This window comes from Pithys albifrons, chromosome 1 (assembly GCF_047495875.1).
Source record: "Pithys albifrons albifrons isolate INPA30051 chromosome 1, PitAlb_v1, whole genome shotgun sequence".
NCBI classification, from domain to species: Eukaryota; Metazoa; Chordata; class Aves; order Passeriformes; family Thamnophilidae; genus Pithys; species Pithys albifrons.
This window is the reverse complement of record NC_092458.1, coordinates 68,213,928-68,239,997: the sequence shown is the minus strand read 5'-3', so window position 1 is coordinate 68,239,997 and position 26,070 is coordinate 68,213,928. Positions and strand designations below refer to the sequence as shown.

The following is a 26,070-nucleotide window of genomic DNA, read 5'->3' as shown; positions in this document are numbered from 1 at the left end:
TTAAAAATATGAACAAAAATCTTGGTCCCAACTAAAAATGTGGTTTGCTGGATTTAGAAAATGCTTTACAATAAGATTTCCCTGGACACCTAGAATTCCATTGTCTTAATCAGTAGTAGGTGAAAGCAAACAAAAAAATTACTCCAGTGCTACTGATCATCCAGAAAACAAACCAAAGAACAGTTTTGATTAAAAACTCATTGACAAATCTCTTCATGTGACAAAAATGTATGTGTTCTTCAAATGAAAACATTTATTTTGGCTGTCAAGTTTAATTACTTTTGAACTGTTACTTCTGCCTTTGTTCCACAAGACCAGTCCAACCTTTCTCATTGTGTTCAGATCCAGCAGAAAATCTCAAAGGTGGTACTACCCTCCTCTACTTTAATTGGAGGAACTACAGTAGACTTAATTATAGTCTTTAAAGCAACCCATGTACCAGCTGAATGCAATCCTAATGCTAAGTTTTTAAATCCTGTTTTCCAAATCACCACAGTAACTTTACTGATAATGATTTGGGTACTAATATTGCAAAACTGTATTTTTTACACAATAAACCATGTATTTTTCTTTTGGTAGTCAGCTACAGAAAAATCTATTTCCTTAACAAGAAAAAAAAAGGTATTTTTCTTGTCACTAATTGTTGAGGCAAGTGTCCAGTGCTTTCTAGAATAGCTGTGTTTGCCATTGTTTGAAAGAAAAACTTTTAAAGCTTCCACAAGAAGATAGTAACACGTCTGTCAAGACTTGTTACAACTGCAGCTCCTTAGATTTATGCTAACAAATGTATAGTTTAAATCAGTTTTCTGTGCCACTGATTTTTTGCTAAACTTTCCAACTATAATCCTGAGACACAAGACTACTGAAGCTGCTTTCCATGGATACATTGCTGGTACCTGTGGAAGACAGGACATATATACATGAACAAAGGGACATTTTCTTCAATGTGAATTTGTGTAATGTGCAGAATTACTTGTCAAATATATTTTTGTGAAGCCTACATGCTGACATCTACTTATACAGACCCTTGCTAAGAAATAATCTCATCCTAACTGTTCTAAGCTTCCACACCCAATTTAGGCACATTGCCAAGTCTCCCAGCTGAGCCAAAAGGAAGCATCGCTTAAGCATTTTATTTATGTAATTTTAATTTTAATCAGGAATTAAATGGCAATTATGAAATCAGTTGCTATCACAATATGGTTTCCTGGTCTTACAAGGCCTCTTTATTTAGGCTAGCTGTTACAGTGGGTTAAGCAAGTAAGAATAGAAACTAAAAGACTTCCAGTTGAGACACCACTCTTGCCTGTCTCTCTGCATCCATATGTAAATTTTAGTGTTAGTTTCAGTCCAGTTTCAATAATAGAATTAATTAATTTTTATGTGTCATTCAGGTTTTCTTGCTTATTTTGGTTCAATATTTAAAATTGTTTCAGACTATTAGCTTGCTAAGAACAGGGATCATTTTCTTCCTGATAGTGTCAGCACTTAACAATATATAAAAAATAAACAAAATAAAAATTATAACAAAATACCTTTGTAGTTCTTCACAGCCAGTTTAAAAGTCCATAAAAATAATACTGGTAAGGCAACATAAATTGCTTATAAAAGACAGTTACACACAAAAAAATTTTCTTTCTTAAGAGCTCACCTAAAAACAGGGAAGTGTTCATCCTGCTCATCTTAAGTCTTTTGCATGCTGAAACACTACCTTATGTTTTAGTTCCACTTAAAATGAAAAACATGAGAACTGTTTCCTTTTCAAGTGTTTTGGTTATCCTGAATACTAGTCATCTGATCTAATGCACAAAGCAAGAACCACAAAGGAATCTATTTTAAAAATATAGGGAAATGACTAAGCTGATTTATTTCATGGCACACCAGAATTTGTGTTTTGCTTACATGCTATTTATTGAAAAAAATCAGCAAAATGCACAATTTCTTTCAGAAAACTGCAAACATTTGTCATTGCAAGAAAAAAGCACATTTCCTTTTCAATGGTATTTTAATATTTGTATAATGATTTAGAATTAATTGAAAAGAGATTGTGTATTTACCTATATAAAAGAAATCTTGAAATAGGTAAATTTAGCCTACTTTATAAAACCAAAACACCTCGGACTGAAATATATGTTTGCATTTTGCTTTATTAAAGTTATGGCACTTTAATAGCAGAAATAATAATAGGGCTCCATAATCAGAGGCAGTACCATTTTCCAAACATCACATTTCTTCGAGAACAAGCCCTTTGTAATTTACTCAGAACTGAAGCAGTCTTCATCATGATTTTTTATTTTTGGATTACAACACTATCACAGCTGTATCAGCCCTGCAAGATGGCTGTTGTTTATTTTCCTTTGTATTCTGTAAGTTAAATTGCAGTTTCACTGTGCTGTCAAGTAGACAATTGTAACAGCATGTCACTGGAAAACATGTAACGTTTATGTTTAATGTGGCTGATCCAGCAAAGACAAATCCCTTCATTCAGCATTATCCTTCCATTTTTTATTTTTTAATTTTTTTTACAAAAAGCTAATGTTGAACATACTGCATGACATTACCAAAAGTATTACAAACTATTAAAAAAAAAGTGTGAACTAAAAATCAGATTTCTCTAGGACTGTAGTGAATAACAAAATAAAAAGAGCATTACATTGCAGCACCTTCAAACATGTAACCAAAAACAGTGCTCTGTGTACACCAAAAATGGGTTACTGAGTTGCACTATTATCAGTGTTTGTGGAAAAATATATATATGTGTGTGTACACACAAAGGCCCAAACACAGGAAAAAAGAACAAACTCAAGCATTTAGACGTCTGAAAACTGAGTTGTCATGTTCAAGAAAAAATAAACCATAATACACCATATAATAATGTCCACAGATTTTACATCATCCACGTGCATTTTTCATTAAACAAAAGATGACAAGCTCTAGAAAAAAAAACTAAATTAAATACTCCATTATTTTATAATAAAGTAAATGCAATCAATGCATGACATGTTGTTTCATGTTAAATCAAGTATCCTTATTCAGCATTAAAATAACTGTACCAGTTTACAAGTACTGAACTATCCTTTAAATGTTTGCAATGTGATGCTGCAGCAAATTTATAATCAGATCCAGCTGATAAGAGTATAACTATGAGTGACATGAATGTCCACAGAACACAAAAGAATACATAAATGCTTTGGAGCAGTATCTCCAAAGTTATTTTAACTTCCACCCCATCTCCCATTTCATTGTATGTCCAGTCTTAAGATTAGTACATTGAAAACTGACATTAGTCTTTCAGAAACATTAAAATAAATGAAATAAATCTAATAAGGAGTTAAAGGCTTCATCTAACAGAAAGCTAAGCTTTGGTTATATAAAGTGCAGTTCAATAATAGACCAATTAATCACAATGTTGTACATACAGCTCATTTTTGCAGCTCAATTTCCTTGCAAATTCTAAAAAATATTCATGTTTTACAGTTTGCTTAACAGCAGGCTCAGTTAAGAAAAAAATCTCGTTTAAATAAATTTAAAGTCTAGGTACTTCAGTACCACCCACCTTTGTGCACAATGCTTCCAAACTGCTTGGCAACATGTAACTTCTTGGACGATCCATTAATCTGCATAACTGCATTTGTAACCCATCACATGCAACACCTAAGCTCTTGACAAAACAGTTCCCTAACCTCTTCTAATCATTTATACTTTTTGTTGTATAAAGTTTTCAAGTTTTATTATGATACAAGCAGTACATTCCATCACTCTCATAGCAACTTCTGAAGTGAACCTATCGTTGGGAATCTGTGGAAAGGGAAGCAAGTCAGGATACCTAGTTTTTAAGCTATCTACTCCATAAGCCTCCAATGTCTGAACATCATTTGTAAGCCCTTCAAGTTGCTGACTGTACTCCTCTATTTTTTGTGCAAGGGCTGCTGGTTTCACGTCTTTGTCTGACTTGCCCTTCACAGCATAGTCAGCTGCAATCAAGGCTAGTTTAGTAGAAAGGTAGCATTTAAAGCATACCCATTCATTGGCATTTTTATGAAGGTCATTTCGTGCTGCTGAAAAGTTAGCTCGGGCCTGCCTAAGCCATCGACGTGCCTCCACGGGATTGCCCACAGACCTGAACGTAGGTGGGACGAAGAAGCGTTGCGAGTAAGATGGCCCTGTGGAAGAGGGACATTTTTCTTTATATTGTTGCCTTTCAGATTTGTGGCTTGTTGCTTCCTGATTCCATGAAGTGTAAAATCTCTGAAAAGAAAATTTATCTGACTGAAATCGAGAAGCAGAGGTTGAAAATGGTCTTCTTGAGGCTCTATCCATATTTTGATCCATAAAGGCCTGTTTTTCCATCCTGTTAATCTCATTCTGTAAATGTTTGAAAACTTCATTAGCTATATCAAGATTCTCTGCATTTTTATCTGGATGCCATTTAAGATACAGCCTCCTAATAATCTTTTTTCTTTCAGATTCTGGGAGCTTCCAAGCCTGTTCAATCACAGATGTCACTTCTCTTAATATTTCTGGCAATGAGTTTGACTTCATCTTTTTTGGAGAGTGATGTTTTGAGGACATTGTTTTGTGGCTCTCTCTGCCAGTGAAGAGAGATGGAATTGCCCTTGGTCCATGTGCTGGAAATTCTGTGGGACTGGTTGGGGTAGAAGGGCTGCTATCCCTGCCTTGAGAACTTTCTTCCGGTCTGGAAAATTTGTATAAGTCAAGAGAGCTCACAATTTTATATTCACTATATCCAATATCAATCTGGTAAATCTTCCCTAGAAAACTGGGACTTTCATCATCTTCTCTTTCCACTTCTTGTACAATGATTGCATAGGTATAAGTTGGCTGATATGACCCATATATATCACCACCTTCAGAATCAACAAGGTAACCAACATATTCACCAGGATAAAATACATTCATTGGATCCATAAGAAGTGTATAGTGAATTTCAGCTGGTATAGGAGTGCCAGGTGTTGGTAGTTCAAGTTTTGATGGCTCAGAAGAGTCATACTTCACTCCTAAACTGTCAAGTTTCTCACTGATCCGATAAATATCATTACAACCCAGCATGGCAATTAAATACGAGGTATCAGAAATCAGGTTGTCAGTTGCAGACTTTAAGGTCATGGCTAATGCTAAGAGAAAATTTATGTCTTTGCTGTCAGAATGCTGTATGTAAAGCAATATTACTGCGTTTCCATATCTCTTCAAGAAAGCAAATGTTTCACTTTTGCTGTGGGGAATAGGAGCAAACCCTTTAACTCTCAATGTTGTTTGCAATTTCTCAAAACAGGAAACTTTCAAACCTTCTCGCAAAGCTTTGCAAAGTCTTACTGCTTTTTCTTCATTAGCTAGAAAAGCGTTGTCATTTTCATGCTTCATAATCCTGATGAGTCCTGTGATAAATTGTTCTGAAGACAACAGTAACTGTAACCTTCCCTGCAAAGAACATAATGCTCCAAACTGACAAATTTTGGGAGACTCCTCATCCAACTGTTCTTCAAGAATACTGCTAAGTAAGCGGGGCCTCAGTTTCTGAGGGAATAACATTATCAGTTTAGTGTGAAAACCATGGTCTTTGCCTAAGTAACACTGGCTAAGATCAACAAGCATCTGCACACCAATGTTACCTTGGATTCTGCTTTTGTAGTGGGGTGCATCATCAAAAACTAAGATACTAGACTTTACCAACCTACCATCTTGACTGGGAAGGTAAAGGGCAAAGTCCCTCATATTCTCAAGGTCATTCCTAATCTTAACAGAATCATTCTGAAGACTTTTGAACAGGCCTGAAACTACTCTTTTAACTGTGCGCATTTCATTAGGATCCAATTGCTTGCCCTCTGAGCTCTTGTATATGCGACCTAGAACTTCAACATACTGCTTTGTTGAAATAATATCTTCAGTACCCAAATGTTTAAATAACTGATGAAAAGTACCAAGTTCTAAAGGAAGTTTGTAGAGATAAGGTTTAAAATCAGATTCATACTCAAGGTTTATTACCACCTCTTCAGGCTTAAGGAGCTTCCAACCTTCTTCCACCATTACAAAAGAAACTCCTCGAAGCTGAAAGCGGAATTCCCTCTTCTCTGTACTAAGAAATTCGTAAATGCTTCTTAGGACCTTGGCCCTAGTTTTCACCATGTCCTCATCCAAAGTTGTTATATTGCATACGTTCCTGCAGTTATTGATAACTTTGTCCAGGGGAGGGTCCAAATTAACATTCAGCATGGTCAAAACTTGCTCGAGTTGTTCTTGTGCACCAAGACTACTTCCCTCTTGCTCTTTGATGCTTAAAGGTGTTGCTTTCTCAGGAAGAATGGGACACGACGTCCACAGCAACTGCAACACATCAGTCTGTTTGAATTTAGGATTCACCTGTGCCCCATTGAATCGTATAAGAGGAAGCGTCCCATTAACTTCTTGATACTGAGGATGAAACCTAACAAATTCTGCTGGAGCTCGTTCAGGGCACAGAAAAGGAATTAATGACAATTCCTTCAGAAAATTTCCTGAAAAAAGATCAGTTCTTTCTTGAAATATGTGGTGAAGGAGGACATCAACAGTATTCTGTAGTGTTTCTTTAGACCAGTTTTCTGTATTTGCTCGCATGCTGATTTCCTTAGCAAACTGTAGTAACTGCTGCTGTGAAATGATGAATTTCAATCCGATATGTCGTAGGAAAGTTACCCATGATGGAAGGAATCCAGCTTGAGTTTTCGGTTTTGTAAGTTGCTCTAGCTTCTTAAAAAAATCTTGAGGTATGAAGAACTTTTCAGGAAGCATAACTTCAAAGACTTTTACAGTCCTGTCATAAAAATATTTTGCAGGTTTTAACCTACTGCTTGCATCATGAATGATCAAAATGCTTTCAAGCTTTTCAAACAGCTGTTCTTTCATTTCTGAAGCTTCTTCAATGCTAGTTAGCCTATTCTTTAAGTAGATCAAATGTTCTAATTTTGCATCATAAGACAGACTTTCAATTTTTGGCAGAAGATGTTTCAAGTACACTTCAAGATCATCCACAGAGACACAGCCAAGCATAGTATACAAATCCTTCAAATGAACCTTCTCTTCAAGAAAAGCTGATGAAGTTGACTGTGTCCATCTGTCTACTTCTACTGATGGGATGCTTTTTGTGAGGACATAACATGTCCCATATTTTGAAATGCTGATGTATCGGCCACTAATTGACTTGTAACATGGAAGAGACTTTAAAATTTTAATGTCATCCTGAGATGTCAAATGACATAAGTTGCAATTGAAGTACATTAAGAGAGCCTCAAAGTCACTTTCTGCTAACTTTTCAGTCTTAAAAGTTGACGTCTGTACCATATATTGTATGGCTTTCAGAATGCTTGAAGGGTTATCTATATTTGCTGTACATCCTGACAACAAAGGCACTAAAGCACTGTCTTTAGAGCAAATTTTGTTCAATGCCAGCTGAATACAGCCTGTTTTCATCAAAGCATGAAAGACTTTATCACTCTGAGCATTTGGAAAAACAGCTATGTGCATAATGCTGAGAGGCAGCAAAACATCACACTCTGGCACAACAAGATGATTGGCTGAGACAGTGAACTTCACACCTGGGAGCAAAGTCCAGTCCTTCAAAGTGTCAACAACACCATCAAATTTTGCTTGCGCATCTTCTTGCTCTTCCTTAATATTTATAGACTCACTGATAAAATGCCAGGCACTTTTAAGCCAAGATTCACTTGCAAAGTTTTCCTTCCATTTCATACAATTTCTAGTTTTATATTCTCTAGGCAACACAGATGACAACAATTCAGCAAAACTTCTGATATCAAAGACTTTTGCTACTTCACTGCTAAGCAGAATATTGTTGTATCTCAAATACAGTGTGTTCATAAAGAGATCCTTGCGAGATGGAATCAGTTCATGGTATGTTGTCAAGAACTTGGGTCTCTTTGAATCAAAAACTTGCAAAACATTGTCAAGAGTAAGAAGGAGTGGCAAACCCTCAATTTGGATTTCATTTTCCTCTGTATCTTTGAAACAGTAGTCAACCAAGAGTTTGAGACTATGGAAGAGTTTCAAATTTGTCTGCTGAAGGCGACAGGGTAATTTTCCGATGTGGCAATTAGAGTCTGGAAAAGAAAATGTCATCAAAAACAATCGGACATCAGCAGGTGTCACATAGGTGACAGGAATATCTGCATCTACCAAACAGTGGTAAAGATTTGCAGTCTCATCACAGTTATATACCAAATTAAATCCAATTTCTAAGAGTAGGTGCTTGAGTCTGTAAACATTTTCAGCCACTGTCTTCCGCGTTGTGATGTTATATTCTGTGTTTTTGAGGTTCTGCAATTCATCTTGTAGCAAATTGTCAAAGAATGGCCTGCCTTTGTTCACAGTAGACATGTTAACCCACGTGATGATAACAGCAGAATGCAAATCAGAACCATCAACATTTGGAGCTCGCATAACAGGTAAAAGACGCTTCAAATCTTCATAAATGCAACAGTAAACTGCTTTCACTAAGCAATACCAATCTGGTTGAATGTCAAGTCTATTAACTGGAAAAAAGGATAAAAACTTTTTTAAAGTGTCTTTCACAGCATGAATAGGTGTGTTTTGCAGCACTGATACTGTAGGATCCGTGCCTGGAAAGTACCGTTTCTTCAGCTGAATCAGCAGTTCAACATAGGCCGGTGCTATCAGCGCTGTCATTAGACTACTGTTCCAGTCACTTCTTACTCCAACACCATTATCATCACGCCAGAGGTTTCTTCTTGCAGAATCCAGAGCAAAGTGTCCATTCACATGAAAAGGTAATCCAGTTTCTAATGATAAGGGTAAGAAACAGAACGCTCTATGGGGTTTTTTGTAATTATGAGTAATGCAAGCTGCTACTCCACCACGAGGAAAAAGAGTAATGTCCTCATTCTTGTGTGCTGAAACCACACTTTTAGATACCTTTTCCATGGCAGAAAAGCCTGACCTGTTACAAATTAACCAAGTTGTAAGATTGCCTTCAGAGTCTTCAGTGTCCATTGTGTAAGTGATCTGTTGCACAGGTATTTCACTTAGCTGCTTTTTCTTAGTTACACTGTCAATCACAGAGGCATGAAATTGCTTTCGTTTCAGTCTGTCTCCATCAGTGATTTTGCCTTGTACAGAGTACAGCACATTCAGTGCTCCTGTTGTTTTTTCTATCTCACAAATAGAAATTTTTTCCATGTGGTTCAAAAACATTAAGAGTTCTGCACCATCTGTACGCAGCTTATCTAAAAGATTTTGGACCATTCTGTCTGAGCATGGGACTGAAGAAATTTCTGATACTTTCGCCATTTCTCCATTTCGAAGAGGAAACCTAAACATTGTACAATTATCCAGTTTAAAATGATCTCCTAAGTAGAGGTCCAGTACATCCGAGAACTGTGTTCTGAAATCTGAATCTAAATCTCGAAACATGCGACCAGGACTTGTTGATGTTGAACCTGGTGCATACCTTGCATGAGGATCAAAAATACAAAGTATATCATTGCCAGACAGGAAAGAAGGGCAATCAGTAATATGGTAAACAGAATTGAAACCTATACCATATTGTCCAGTTTTACAGGGATTTCCTACTTTTGTACCTTTTCCAAGGTTCTGAATTCCCCGAATATCATCTTCTGTAAAAGGCTGATTGTTGTAAACACACAGTGCTGGTCCCTGGAGTGGTGCCCATTTCTCATCAAATATTCTATCTGCTGGATGCTGTCTAGGATCAAACACAAAACAGATCTCAGTAGCTTTTGCATCATCTGCATTCTGAAGGAGCTCTTTCAGCATTTCTTTTTCTGAAGGGTAGGCATTCAGAATGCTTTTAATTCTACTTGTCAGTTTTTCTTTCTGGCCAAATTCTGTTCCAAGGGTAGTAAAACAGATATTTGACGCATATCTTTCCAAAGCTTTATGGCGTTTTGGTATTGCTCCAAGCTTCACTGCAACTTCTCTTGGAATATCGCCATGGCAATATTTAACAGTTGTGTCTTTAACTTTAATCCATGGACAGTCATTGTAACACAAAGATTTTGCAGGCAGAAGTGCAAGATGAGTATCTGGCAACAAAATATCACCATACTTTTTCTCACAAAATTCCTGCTTCTTCTCTCTAATAAGTCCCCATATTCCTTCACTAATTATTCTCCTACAGAGCTGAAAGTTGTCTTCTGTTAGTTGTTTGGTCCCTCTTTCCTGATTTATTAATTCCAGAACTACAGCAAAATCTTCAACTGTAAAAGCCTGTCTTACACCCACACTTTCAAACAGCTCACGGAAGCTATTTTTATATTTGTTAGGCAACTGATAGAGATAGGGTGCTGCCTCAAAATTTAAATGGAAAGACACTTTTACTGGATCAGCATACACATTCTCAACCAAAATAAAACTACAGTTTTTCAGCTGTTCAATTATCATGACTTTTGTTGATTCACTCTCTAACATTGCTTCATGTAGGTACTTGTAACAAGCATTAGTGATATTTTCTTGATATAACGTGATACCATCAAATGACTTTGCAACTTCTTCTAACTGATTTATGACTAAATTAACAGGGGGTTTCTTCAGTAAACCTAAAAATTCTTTGACAGCTAATGACAAAGCACCACAACCTTTAAAAGAGTGGGAATTTTCATTAAGAATTGGTTGTGTGAGGCAAACTGTATCTTGATGATCAGCAGTGAAAAGATCAGTGGCTGAAAACATTGCTTCAGGCTGAAAATCACTGCCTTTCCAGTGCAGTGAGAAGCCTGCTGGTTTGCTAAGGAAAGGAAGGAAAGGGATAGTTTGACATTTTGCAGCAAATTCCTTAGCCCTCGGATCTCTAGATTTTAGTTTTTCATCAATAAGACTCAATATAATACTGCTTCTAAGACAAGCTGCAGAATGATCAGTCTTATTAATTTCAGCTACTGACTCTGCACGTTCTATCAGATCTTCCCATAAAATATCATCTTTAGCCATTCCCAACTGGACAAGTTTAATCAAAATAACAGGGTTAAGATAATCTTGAGTGGTACCATAAGGAAATCTTCCATCTTCAGCATCATACAACTTTGCAACTCTTCCTTCAGGATGGATCAGTCTTGATGGTGTAACTAATGAATGTCCATCCAATGAACAGGGAATACATGGAGTAGCACGAAGAATTCCTGAGAACTCCTCAACTTTTTCATTGAGAACATAATGCATCAAAGGATCGCGCAGCTCTGCATCAATCTCCTGAACATTAGGGAAAAATACCTCCGAAAAGAACTGTTTCTCAGAGAAAGTGTTCTCCAATAATATGTATTTGCATCCCGCTTCTTCAAATCCTGTCTTTACCCAGGATGGGAGATCTACAGCGCACAAATTTTTGGAACCAGTTTTTTTAAGGTACTTCAGAAAGATCTTAAAGGCTGATGGCCCAACATCTGGCCGTTTCAATATAGAGTCATCTAAAAACCTTACATTCTTCATGGAAACCCAAGACAAACCATCAGAAAACACTTTGATCCCTTCTTTGCTTTTCATATGAGCTATGTCTTCATAAAACCCTTGACAAATAACAGAAAAATCATCGTGAACTGAATCGGGATCTGGCCACACTGCACAGTAACTATAGTCAACTAGCTCACCATTGATTGCCATGTCACGTAAAACACAAAGGGCTTCTATGTAGGCTTTTACAATAACATGCCTCATGAACACTGTATTCCATCTTCCTTTTGTGTCTGTTTTCCAGATCTCTTTCCGATTTGAAGTAACTGCAAAGCAGCCATTTATATGAAGAGGTAAGCCTGTTTTAATTCGCAGAGGTAAATAGCAGAATACTTCCCCTATGGTGTTGCAATTAGGTTTCACAATCCACTTTTGATCCTGGGTTTCAGACAGCAACACTGCTACACCACCACAGGGAACTAGACCTAGTCTTCGTCCACTCTCATGTAAAGAAAATTTCAAAGCATCTCCAATGTCCATGCAAGAACATATAAGCCACGTTGTTGAATCTACTGTTTTCTGTGGCAATTCATCAGCTGACCTTTTGACCTGTCCTGATTTAGCCATCTCAAAGAAAGCAGCTGGATCATCTTCAGTACCTCTGAAAAGCGGAGACTGTAAATCAGCAATCCGCCTAAACACATGATGAAATTCTTCTACTACAATCTGTAAGATACATGATGACTTTGGTGTTTCGGTGGGAAGCTTTTTATTACTGCTGCTGCAGACCTTCATCAGTTTAGCTGCTTCCTTTAAAACACTTACATTTGGTGCAGTCAAGGCTTTGGAAGAACACAGATTCTTTCTGATAGTGACAACATCTTGTGCCACACCTGGATCATCTGCTTCAATTTTCAAGTATTTCAAAACCATTGAATTTACACTCTGAGCAAATATTATCAATCTATGACCACAAATGCTAAATTCATCCACAAGAGAGTAAATGTCTGCTGTATTGTAAGATGCACTGCTGACTTCACTTACTTTAGCTTCCTGCTGAGTCCTAAAGGACAGCCTGAAAAGTGTTCCTTTGTAGCTGTAGGGCGATTCTACTGTCAGTGGTAGCTGGCAACCAAAAACTCCTATAAATGGCTTAAACTGATTTGGAAATTTTCGCAGTCTCTTCTGTTGTTTACTCCAGTTGATTTTGATCCCAGGGTTAGATTTATCTCTGATATGCTTACTTATATGGTTGACATTTGGATCAAACATAATCATGAACTCACGGCTCAAAATAATAGGAACATCAGTGATATGATAAACAGAATTGAATCCCAGTCCAAATTTTCCTACTTTGTCAACTTCACTTCTTTTCAAAGACTCTCCTAATCGAGTTATATTTAGGAAATCAGAGTCAGAAAACTCAGAATTATTGAATGACCACAAAGCTGGACCATGACATGCTGCCATTCCTGGATCCAGAAGGTTCTCTCTTATATCCATATTTCTTCTCATGTCAATCAGGAAATTACATTCTGTTGCATTAGCATCATCAGCATTTTGAAGAAGCTCTTTAAAGATATCTGAAATGGAAGGGTATTCTTCCAAAATGTTTTTAATTCTTACAGTCAGAGGCTCTCTTTGACCAGATTGCTCAAATCCCATATTTTCTGGATTAATCAGTCTTGTGCTAAGGCATGGGACATTTAACCACTCAGCAGTTTTCATTGGTATGTCTTCATGCACCAAAATGATGGGTTCAACAGAATCTTCCAGCAAATCATTTAAATCATCAACTTTGATGTCACAGTAACAGCATTCATGAATTGGCCTCATTGCAAGTTTATAAGGAAGTTTGCCACTGTATAGTGGCATGGGCGTGTGCAGACTCGCAGGAATCTGGTTGCTGTACAGCCACCTTATGATGCTCAACATAATATGAAGACTTTGCTTACTCTCTTGTTCTGACAGAGGCTTCTCGCTCTTTAAATATATTTTCTGAATGACCATAGAAACATGGTCTGGTGTTAACTCCTCAATTGAACCACAACATTTAAACAACTGGTGAAACTTTGCCATAGTTTTTGGCACATAATGTAGATAAGGTTGGAGATCAAGATCAGGAACTGACTTTATTACTGCTTGTGTGAGGGAACAAAATGTTTTCCCTGTCCAAACCCAGGGAAATTTCAGGGCTTTAAAAGCTTCTTTGCCTTCCTCTAGATGATCATGCATAAATCCATATATCTCAAGCAAGATATGCTGAAATTGATAATAGTCCTCATCACTGAAGGTTTTAGAACTATGCCAATCAACCACCACCTTGAAATGTTTCAAGACTGCTTTTATGCTGGGTTTGGTGGGGATGCCAAGTGCTTTTTCTATATCCAACAGTACATTTTCCACAAGAGGAACTGAGGAACCAACTAAAATTGCATGAGATATATCACACATTTCTGGAGGTGAACACAGATTACATTGATCTCCTTTCCAAACTAAGGATCCTGGATAATTTGGAGGTCTTTCTTTACATGCAGGAATCCATTTTATCTTTTTCATTGCAACTTTCATTTCAGGTGAGTGAAGCAGCATATTGTTTTTGTTCAAAATCATCAGGAGAGTTTTAGCTTTTCTTAATAGTAAATCATGATTGGTGTCAGAGTTAGCATGCAAACTTTCAATTTTTTTTGCCACTCTCAGTATATCACTTTCCTCAAGATTGGCTTCATTTTTTAAGCCTATTTGTCTCAGTGAATGAAGAATATCTGAGGATGTAAAAGCAAGAGAGGGGAAGCAAATTTCCTCCTCAGCATAAAACAAATGTTGCAGAAGTTCTACTTCAGGATCAAAAAGCTCATTTGCTGACATTATCTTTTCCGGTGAGATCTTAATAAACTTTAGTGGTGTCAGCCAATCTATCACATCTGTATTCTCATTTTTCAGAAAAGTCAGATTTTCAAGAACCCATTGCATTATCTGTGTTGTTTCATCATATGAATAAAAATCACTTCTTAAGTCTTCTATAATAAACTTCAAGCAATCTGTGCTCTTTAGCTGTTCTATTTTCAGCATATTAGCTAAGCGAATAGTTGCTTCATCACTGCTGTCAATTACTGGAACGGAAAATCTTAGACCAGGAGGAATTTTGGCAGTGTGGTGTAATACCTTACTACCTTTCAGTCCTGTGAAAACAGGGACACTTTCATCAGATGATTTCTCGATTTTTTTAAATATTTGCAATTCCTGAATAGTTCTTTTCTCTTTTTCACTTACATCTGTTAAACTAGCTAAGAATGCCCTAAGTGCATCTTTATGTGTTGAGGGGAATGATGCGACCTGATTGCATAGTTTCTGTAAGGACAGTTTTTCCATTATTTGTAAAACAGCACTTGGCAATGGTGGATGCACATATTTTTTTATCAGTGGATGTTGGATAGAAATATCCAGTTTCTTAAGTACAACTCCACCAACTTTCTGAATAATATCAGCCAAATATTCTGGGAGCTGAGTCTCAGATTCATCTTCCAGAATGATAGGTGATGGATTCCTAAACCTAACCAGTTCCACTGATGTTTGATTTTCCTCCAGCAACGTCTTGGGGATAAGCGGCATTTCATCAAACACACTCAAGTCATCAGAAAAATGTATATATAGATTCTTCCAGACCATCTTAAGCCAGGAGACTGATGGATGCTTTTTTTCTTCCAAACCTGGATACCACTGTACCACCACGTCTCTCCCAGGCCACACACTATTCATAACTTCTTTAACGAGCCGGGCAAATCTTTCTGGGTTCAGAAGCTGCAGCTGAGTACATGGCCGCCCTGAAATTATAGCAAAAGGGCAAAGCTGTGAAAATCACAGAGAGAGTTACATAACAAAGTGCTTCAGGGAGGAGAAGAAAAAGGAAAATGAGTAAAAGAAAAAAAATCTAACTTGTGCCCTGCCTTTTTGTGGAAAAAACTTCTTTGTTAAATAGGACTGCAGATACCAGCTTCCTTTGCTTTCAGGAGTTAATTAAAAGCAAATACATTCCATATTAGTATAAAAATACAAAAAAATTGAAAATTATCAGTATGTTATTACATTTGTTAGTTTAACACAAAAGTTCTCAGGCATACATAGCAACTAGAGATGTATAATTGAAGTAGAAGCTTCAAACTTTTTTTTGTTTGGCTGATTCTTCACACTACTTTATTTGCCTAGTGACAAATAAAAATCATTGTTTGTCTATGATTCCAAATGTTTGAATAGATTTGAAAGATTATTCATTAGATATAGCAAAGGAGTGGCTCAGGTGCAGCTGATTTAACACTAAAACTTACAGGAAACTAGATTCAGTTGTGCAGGAAGTGCTGAAAATAATTCTAGATGTATATGCTTTTAATCTTATTATCAAAGTTCTCACTAAAAGAAATACATCTTTACATTCCTGTCTTAATGATCATTAGAACAGCTTATACTTAAAAACTACAGGACTTCAGGGGGTAAGAAAATAGCACAGAATGTAAAAATACCTCTACCTCCCAACATCAGAAACGGTGACAGAAATGGAATTAAGACATGTATTTGAATTTCAGATTTTGTCTGTCTAGATAACACTGCCTTTACCTTAAAAGCAACAATCCAGCTAAAGAGAAAGACCCATTAATAGACATCCTTTGGAAAAATTTTTTTTTCCTTTTACTTCATGCCTACAGAGCTATAGGTTCTGTTAGTCCTGTTGAACAGAAAGCACAGGCAAACACATCAGCCTTGTGAAAGTGAGGAAAAGTTGTAGAAGTGGCCCAAAAAGATAAGAATCTACTTAAAAGCTAAACCTAAATCCCATATTTGAGAACAGAAGTTTAAAATACTGTTTTAAGAAAATACACATGTGATCTTAAAATACTAGAAATCTTCCTGCATGTGAATTTATTAAAAAAAATTATAAACATAAACCAATGAAAACATTTGTAATTTCCATGTAATGTAACTATAAGTCTCCTATATCAATATGCATTTTCCCCTCAAGTGTATTTAGAACACTTTTTATAATTATTTTGGTAGCTATCTTTTGGCAGCTCTATTTGACAAGCTTTATTTAGAAGAAAATGGGGCAATGAGAATATGTAATCACGAAATTCACACAAATGTCAAGTTTCAATCCAAACCAGTACAACTTCACTTAACAACCATACCTGAAAATCCCCAGAGAAGCTGCTGGGCTAGAATATAATCAAATCCATTTTTAGAAAACATCCTGTGAGCTACACATTAACACACTAAATATAGAAACAGTTATTAGCTAGAAAAACACAAGTACACATTTTAGGAGATTAAAAATAAGATCTGGTTGTATTTGTACAACACAATAAAAAGTACTGCATCCCATCTTCTCAAATAAGTAATATAAGAAAGTTTCTATTTCTGCAACTGTGTCAAGAATCTCTCTGATATCATTTCTACAGCTCTATAAGTAAAACTCAACAGGTTAAAATTTATAAACCTGCCAAAACCATCTCTAATGCTTATTATTTACAACATACAACTTTTATGGCAGTGCAGTTGTACATTATGCAAAATAATAGAATGAAGAATAATTTAGGAGGAGGTAGAATGAAGAAAAAAGTAGGCCACTGCAATCCTGCTAAGGATTATCTAAAAGTATTTCAGAATTTCTATAGATGCAGCGAATTTCTTTACCCAGTCTTTTGATCATAAAGGGAACTATTTCAGTAGCTGCACATTGACACAACCATAAACCATGAATTAAGTCAGCAAATACTTAGCTATGTAAAGGCAAATACTACAAACACAAAATAGAATTAAGACTGCCTTAAGTGGAAGATTACTATTTGAATAAAACTATTGATCCTTGAACTTTACTAAATGAGTATCTTTACTAAATGAGTATCTATTATTTTATTGCAAACTTTCATTCTTCTTCCTTTGTCCTTTTGTTCATTTATAATTTTCAATTGTGTAATTTCTAATTCAAACAATACAGTCTATCATATTCTAAAGTGTTTTTTTAGATGACCAACTTATTTATGGGAATTCAATTTCAAAATAGACGTTACTTCAAACTTTGGTTTAAAGCTAGTCTGTTCAACCATTAGAAATCTGTTTCACTAGAAGAGAATATAAAAGACACCTTACCTCGGCTTTTGGCGGCTTCTTTCAAAGCAGCTAGAACCTCGGGCTTCAGGTCATCAGAGAGTAACCTTCCCTCTAGGCCAGGAAAGAGTGATCTACCGCACCATGGAAAAGAAAAAAAAAGAAAGGGAAAAAAAAGGCCCCCACACTTTAGCACTTTAGCAAAGCATAATTTATTCATGTCACTCAACAGACATTACCGGCATGGGAATCATCATGGTAGGCCAGGATTGTGCAAAGCAATCACTTACATATGCAGCATAGGGCTTTCAGTGGGCATTTTCTGACAAATGAAAAAATCACACATTTAGAAGTAGAGAGTAGTAAGAAACTAATCTTTCCACCTACTCTTCTTTTCAAAGCAGGTCTAAGCAAGTTTTCTTCTGTTAGAAAAACTGGGATTAGAAAACTATTTTCACCCACATATTCTAACAAACAAACAAACAAAAAAGTCAAAATAACACCTACAATTCTATGTCTCTTAGAAATTCTGTTTGAAAGTATACACAAAATTCAACACATAATCCTAGGATTTCACACAGATCTGTGGATTTCAAAAGATCTGCAGTCAATAGTTAAAATTATTGTGCCAAAAGTCAGTCTCATTCTGCCCTTCCCTTACTTTAGCACTTATTAGGGTTTTTTGGGCTTTGGTATTCCTGAAATAAAAATGAATACACAGTTTAATTCTGACACCAGATATGTTCATTAAACATGGACCAACACAGAGTTTTGTTCTTTCATAGTGTTAAAGAAAGAATTTCTAAGTGCTTATTTCACCTTCTTAGCAGGCTACAAATTTGAATAAGCAACAAGTCAATCTCCTAAATTGGTGTTTTAAAACATCTGACATAAGTAATTTATCATACTTAAAACATTAGAACTATAGATACTTAATGTAGACAAGAATACAGGCAAATAAAGCATTACTATTTCAAGTATCTGTTTTATCACAGCTAGCAAGGAGATTTATGCCTGATATAACATGCTTTTGTATCAGTTTTATATGGCTAATCAAACCAAGTCCATTACCAACAGAACATGAACTGAATAAGAAATACTGGTGCCATTAAGTTTCAAAAAAAGTATCTTATGACTAGTCTGAAGAAGGGTACCAATTACTTAGTCTCATCATGGGTATGTTTTCTCTATAACTTTTGGAAGAAGTAACAAAGTGAAAGAACAGCAAAAGATAAGTCATCTCACAACAGATGCTAAAGAATTTTTTTTTAAAAGGCATTAGATTCACAAGCTCTGAGAAGATTTAATCCCCTGACAAATAACCTGAATTGTTCTGAGCAAGAAAGATTGTGGTGTTATAATTCTGGGTTTAAGATTATGGAGCCCCTGGAGCAAATCCAGCAGAAAGCAACAAAGATGATTAAGGACCTGAAGCATGTCTTTTAAGAGGAAAGGCTCCAGGACCTGGGCCTGTTCAGCCTTGAGAAGAGATGACTGAGAGGGGACCTTATCAATGTATACAAGTATCTGAAGGGAAATTTGCAAGAGGATAGACCCCGGCTCTCTTCAGTGGTGCCAAGGATACAGGCAATAGGACAAGAGGCAATAGGCAGAAACCAATGCCGAGGAAGTACCACCTGAATATGAGGAAGAACTTCTTTACTGTGCAGGTGACCGAGCACTGGAACAGATTGCCTAGAGGGGTTGTGGAGTCTCCCTCACTGGAGATATCCATGAACCATCTGGATGCAATTCTGTGCCATGTACTCTGAGATGCCCTTCTTGAGAATGGAGGTTGGACCAGATGACCCACTGTGGCCCCTTCCAACCTTCTTCATTCTGTGATTCTGTTTGGAATATGGCAGAAAAAGAGCAGCAGCAGACTTGAAAATAAGCAAACTGCTCTCAAGCAACACGGAAAGACACGTCACCTGCATCCAACTGTTTCTCTTGAAGATTTGCTGCCTATATGTATATTCAAACCACAATTTACATAACAACTCTACTTGAAGCACTTTTTTTTACCTATATGGGCACACTCCAATCCACCTCTATTTCCTAATAAACAGTCCACAGAGCAGTAAAAGCAGCAAAAAACACACCAAGTGTCACATTCTCTCAAGCTGAGGATCTAGAAAGTAGTAGAACTCTGAGGTAAAGGAGAAGGAGGGGTCATTGTGAACATACCTATACATAACACTGTGTAAGGAGGAATAGTGAGATATCTGGTGTGTCTGAGAGATCTCAAGCCATACGTCTCTAGAAATTACTTGGTGAATGGTCCAGACTTAACAAGTATTCAATATGTGCATAATCCACTACAGACATAAAAAGCAGTAGTCATGCTTTCTCCCCAGTGACCCCAAGCCCATTTATTCCACCTAGCCTGCTCTTTGCTATCCCCTCCCCAGTGTCAGTGCAAGCTTTTTCGGCTAATGAAATGAGAACTAAATTGGAACACTGATGCAGCTGGGAAATAAGCAAGGAAAAAACTAGTTGGAGGGGGACTCAAAAGAACAAAAGGAAAGCAAATGTAAAAGACAAACCCTCTTCATCATAGTATCTGCTTAATTCCTAAAATCACCCTTTCACTGAAATTAAGAGTGTAATTCTTGAAAATCCTGAAGTAATGTCAAGCTTTAGATTTAATAAAAGCTCTTATTTAATATACTCCCTAGTATCCAAGTTTCTAACATCCTCTAATTTATAATTTCCAGAAGAAAGTGAACTGGAAATAAAACCTGACAAACTTCCTTAAAGCCTAGATCACACAATTCTTTTATAAATTTATAATGGCAAATAGCTGTCAAACTTTTCAAATGAGACATATGCAAACAAATATACACATATATACAGAAAATTGAGTTCTATCTATGTATTATCTCATTACAATATAAGCTGCTTCATGCCTTGCTTGCTGATAAGCAAGTAACAGTCTGAAGCTGTTTTAACATAAAAATTAAAAAAAACCCCACAGTATTACAAATATTAAGCATACCTGGGATATTCTTCTGAGGTTATGTAAACTACATCCTGTTCTGACACAGATGATGAAAAAGGAATAAAATTCCCATTCTGTAAAGGCAAAAGCTCCAATCCAATCAGTTCACTGTAGACTCCATCAGAAAGCACAAATTCTAAAAGATGAAGCTTTTCTTCAGCAGGTCCACTGTATCCAGATTTTCTTAGCACTTGCCGCACTACAGCAGGAGTCACTTTTTTCACAGCTTTAGCAGTAGAAATAGTAAGATGCACTGCACTAGCAATATTTGCTGGTACCTTGGCAATCTGCTTCCCTGAATTCTGGAGGTAGTTGAGAACAGACTGTGTGTACTCCAAACTCTCATCCATTTCAGAAAAGTGCACCTGTTCCACCTTTATCCACTGATTACTCACTGAGTAAATAACTGTATGCTGGAGCAGCTCTTTAAAGAGAGGTACTACAATTGGTTTCCAGGGTACCCTGATTTTGTTCTCATCAGGCCATAACCTGTAAATTCTTTCAGCTGACAATGGAAAATCTGAATTTTTCTCAGTCTCCATTCGCTTGATAGCTTCCAAAATAAGAGTTGTATATGCCTTTGGCACTATATTTACCACAAGAAGATCATTCCACAAAGCTGCTGGATCTCTCCACTGATCCAGCTCTCGCCATTTGATACTCCTCCTATTGTCTGTAAGACCAAAGAAACCACTAACATGAACCGGGAGTCCAGTTTTGCTTTCTTCACCTGGAGGCAAAGGCAGAAAACAAAATGCTCTTCCTGAAAATTCTGCTACAGCTCCGTTTTCTTCCTCGTTAGTTGATAAAGACATGGCTATTCCAATAGTAGGAACAAATTTCAAGTCATCAGCTAAACAATCCAGTTCCGTACACATTCCGCGACCACCCACACAATTACATACTAACCAAGAGGTTTTCTGTGCGTCCTTAACACTCTCATCTTCTACAACTATATTTACATGGTATGTCACACAAGTTATGCTATTGCTTGGAACTCTCTTACAATACTGATTTATTGCAGTTCCCAGGATCTTGATAGAATTGGGTCTTTCGTGTTTCAAGGCCTTGTTCTCACTGGCAGTTACTCTAAAAACCAGCCTCTCCGTTCCATCAGCTTCCCTAACATGCAATGAAACATCTTGAACACTCTTCAAGAAAAGCAATACCGTGTCTGCATCTGCTCTGAAAGATTCAAACAGCTCCAAAACCTTCTGTTTGTCATAAACATTGCTGCTCAGTTGGGAGGGCTGCAGACGAAGTGGGAAACGAAAAAAGGTACCAGGAAAGTTTCCATTCTTAAAGGTTTCCTTAGTGCTGCCAAATACACCGATGAATGGTGCAAACTGGTCCATAAGTTCATTTATTTCCTTGCTATCTTCCTTTAGATTCCAACACTGGCCCGACTCGTGAGGTCCGAAAAGGGTTTGATGGGGATCAAGCATTCCAATCTGGTCACCACTGAAAATGCTAGGGACATCTGTATACATAAAAAACAATTATTAATAATCCTAAAACAACAGACTTTAAAAATACAGTCTTAAGGAACAAATTTTAAGAGGGCAAGACAAAAGTGTTCTAAAACTGCGATGAACTGATTATAATGCCCAGGGAAGTGGCTGAGTCACCTCACCATCCCTAGAGCTATTTAAAAGTCGTGTAGCCATGGCATTGAATCTCTTAGGCTTACAGTTGGACCCAGTGGTCCTAAAGGTCTTTTCCAATCTAGTTGATTCTAGGATTCTGATAACTTCATTCAGTGCTTCTTGACAGGATAAAAAAAAGCAAACAGTGAGCAACAGAAAGTAAAATTTCTTTCAATTACATACTTTTATGTTTTCGGTATTTTCAAAGGAAAAACCCTGAATTAATTTACAAAAGATGTATTCCTGTGGACTTATACTTTGCACATCTTGTAGACTGGTAAACCGTAATCCTGTACATTTAAAAGCACAAATACCCAGAATTATCAAACCACTGAATTTTATTCATGCACAGCTAGGTAAAATATTGTTAAAAAATGTCCTGTGTCTTACAAACTCACTTCACAAGTTAAAAATGTTATTTCAGCACAAATTTGCCTCTTATCCTGTACCATTATAACTATGTAGACTGTAAGCCTCTTCTGTGCACCAGTAAAATATTTTGGGAGAATAATAGGTTTCAAAACTGAATATTACCATCTTGTGAAACACTACATTATACAAAGAGCTTGCGAACAATTTTCAGTCTAGCAAGTAGAACTTTCACATTTCTTACAAAGCTACCCCATATTATGGGCCCCTACAAAATGAGGACTAGTGCATTACTGAAATAACAGTGTAAAGTAATGTTCATTTCAATATAAGGGACTAAAGACATAATGATGTTACTAGAAGAAATAATCTCCTCCAAAAACCTTCAAAATCAAAATGATACCTTACTGGATTTTAGAAAATTAGGAATGCTTAAGAAAATTTTAGCCAGTGTTCTAATTTTAAAATGCACCTGTAGAGAAAATTAAACAGTTTAAAACTTCAACATTTTCATTTTAAAATAACTACTGAAAGTACCTGTTATATGATAAACTGAATTAAAGCCAATTCCAAATCTTCCAACTTTGAGGGGATCATCTTTCTTCCTGCTTCTTGCTATTTCCTGTATACCATGCCAGTCCTCAGGGGTGAAAATTGCATCATTGTATGCATAAAAGGCTGGCCCTATAATAAATATGGATGTTAAAGAGATGAAAGAATAAAACTATTTACTGTGTTTAAAAATTCTAGGAAATAAACTCACAGAACTGAAAAAGCATTTCTTTGAAGTATGTGTGTGCAAATTGGGGAAGCTGTGACTTAAGCTGATACTGAATTATGCCTGTTAATGAAAGGGAGATACAGAACAGCAGCAAAAGCAAAGAGATGGATTTACCTCTGTGTATGGTACTTAGATTTATATTCTGATGTGGTATTTAATTCTGGTGTCCACATTTTAAAAGAATGATTCTGAAAAACCGAACAGAAAACAGAAAACAACAAAACTTCTGGAAGAAATGTCATGTGGCACAAAGCTTAAACTCAATCTGTTCAGTCTATCAAAAAGATGTCTCAAAAATGTATTAACTGCAGTCTAGTAATACTTCCACTGGGAGGGAATACATGGCAAGATATAACAATAACCTGTGTCTGGAAAATAAGACAGACCAATTTGAATTAGAAGACATAATAGGGCTGATTAACAATTGCAAAAGCCAGAAGAAAGTAGTAGTGGATCAGCCATCACCGAAATCTTCAAATCACAACTGAGTGCCTTTTAGGATGATTAGGCAAACAAATTTGATAAATACATAACTGACCTTTATAACAAGAAGCCACATTACAAAAACATAAAAGTTACAAGAAACTGATTTTGCAATACACAGGCAGCATGGAAGAGAGTTTGGTAGTAGGGTGAGAGAATAAGAGATGGGGAAGAAAACAGAATTGCCTGGAGAATGCTGAAATGTCAGGAGCTAGGGTCATCTTTCCATTAAGAACTGGTGTGCTGGTTTGGGCTGGGGGAGAGTTAATCTTCTTCACAGTAGCTGGAGGCTGTGTTTTGGATTTGTGCTGGAAACAGCGTTGATAACACAAGGCGGTTTTAGTTATCAATGAGCAGGGCTTATAGAGAGCCAAGGCCTTTTCTGCTTCTCATGTGACCCAAACAGCACGTGGGCTGGGGGTGCATAAGGAGTTGTGAGGGAACATAGTCAGGACAGCTGGCTAAGCATATTGAAAAATAACAGCCAAATTTAATAAAAATTTTATTTACCCTGATATTGTGCCATGTCCTTCGACCATAAAGTTTCTGTTCCATGCTGAGTTTCATCATATAAAAACCTAACCTCTGTGGCACCAGCATCTTCTGCATTCTGTATAAGTTCCTGAGATAGAAAAAAACAAGAACAAAACAAAGTATGATGCAATAATGTTGTACATGTTCTAGCGATGGCTTTCTAACTTAAACAATAGAAAATAATACGCAATTGTCTCCAGTATAATTGTTTTCATACTTTTCAACCAAAATAATTTTATCCAATTTATGTGAATGAGAATAGGCTTCATTACAAAATGAATATTCAGACAAATATTATAAATGTCATTTGAATTTGGAGCTCAAATAGCACACACATGCAGTTACAAAGCTGAGAGGCTACTAAGCTGTTACTATTATATTATCCTGAATCAGAGTTGTACAAGACTCAAAACAATGCGATATGTGAGAAGAAAAAAATATTTTTTTTAACTTACTGAAGTTTACTGTTAAGCCCACACAAACAGCTGTAAAACAGCACTGAGGCAACAAGCCATAAAAAGGCAATATACAGCACTCTTCTTTATATCAACTGAATTTTGTTCAAGCTAACATTTCACCATATTGAAAAAACCATTGAAAAGCCACGGTGCTCATTTCTAAAACCCCTCCAAATCAGTTCTGACCAGTAACTCTGTAAGTCATGAACCAACAGAGTAGCTCACCTGTCGAATGAAGCCCATAGACTGGAAAGAGGCTTACATTAAAACTGAGTGTTAGTCAAATATTATTAGTAGTGGTGACAGCCATGGAAAACTAACATGCCAGTAAACTAGTTCTGTAAACACGACTAATAATAAAATATGCCTATCCAGTTCTATTTTCATCAATAGCAGACACATAAGCATAATTATAAATACCTACAGGATTACAGTTTCACACAATGTTCTATTTACACTGAATCATTACAGTCTATCAGAGCTCCATACATATAAACACACATACACACTTATGTGCATGTTTATGTGGCTGTATGCAAACTTGACATAAGGAAGTAGTTCAGCTGAAATGAAAAGCTATGTAGTTATATCACATACAATGCATTTGTACACCACCAATTTCATTCAGTTATGCATAAAAATAAAAGACTCAATAGCAAGATGAACCTTTACTTAAAAAATGCATCAACTAGCAGCGCGTATTTCAGATGAGGTTGCATTCATAAAGACTGTTGAGAGTAAAAGAAGATCACTGTTATCCGGTTTCAAAACAGTACATTCAGTCTATAATGCATATCACATAAGTAACTAAAATATATTGTTCACTGTTTATATTGTCACTTCTACATAATTTTGAATCATTATGAGATGGCAAGAAATATACCCACAGTTCAATATAAATAATAAATATTTAGGGAATCTCTACATGGTATTTAATTACAAAACCCATGCAATTCTTCTTATTATTAAAGAACAATCATGCCAGTCATCCATGAAGATGCAGAAAGATAGCTCAAAGTATCCAGAAATATTAAATACTAAGTATGAAAACCACCATGTAGTCAGACTTCCATTCATGCTGTGGCACACAGGCTATCTGCTACATTCACTGTAAAAGCACTATATCTGAAGAATCAAAAAAATGAAATAAATTTTAAGGTATCAGCAAAATTCCCAGTAGTAATCTCTCCCTAAAATCTTTTACCTTTTAATTGTAAACCATGAAAATAAAATAATTTCTACTTTTATATTTATCTATCTGATTTC

At 36.3% G+C, this 26,070-nt stretch overlaps 1 protein-coding gene across 2 annotated transcripts in view; it reads right to left on the bottom strand.

Annotated features, from left to right (window-relative positions):
• Positions 1 to 209: 209 nt before the first annotated feature.
• SACS (sacsin molecular chaperone) overlaps positions 210 to 26,070 on the bottom strand; it is a 60,825-nt gene continuing 34,964 nt past the window's right edge. For both annotated transcript variants that reach the window (XM_071553936.1, XM_071553944.1), the window contains 5 exons: positions 24,323 to 24,434; positions 23,086 to 23,232; positions 20,531 to 22,013; positions 17,575 to 17,666; positions 210 to 15,257 (listed from right to left, as the gene is read on the bottom strand). In XM_071553936.1, coding sequence (XP_071410037.1) covers positions 3,697 to 15,257; positions 17,575 to 17,666; positions 20,531 to 22,013; positions 23,086 to 23,232; positions 24,323 to 24,434 — 13,395 coding nt within the window. In that variant the 3' untranslated portion in view covers positions 210 to 3,696. The remainder of the gene's footprint in view (positions 15,258 to 17,574; positions 17,667 to 20,530; positions 22,014 to 23,085; positions 23,233 to 24,322; positions 24,435 to 26,070) is intronic.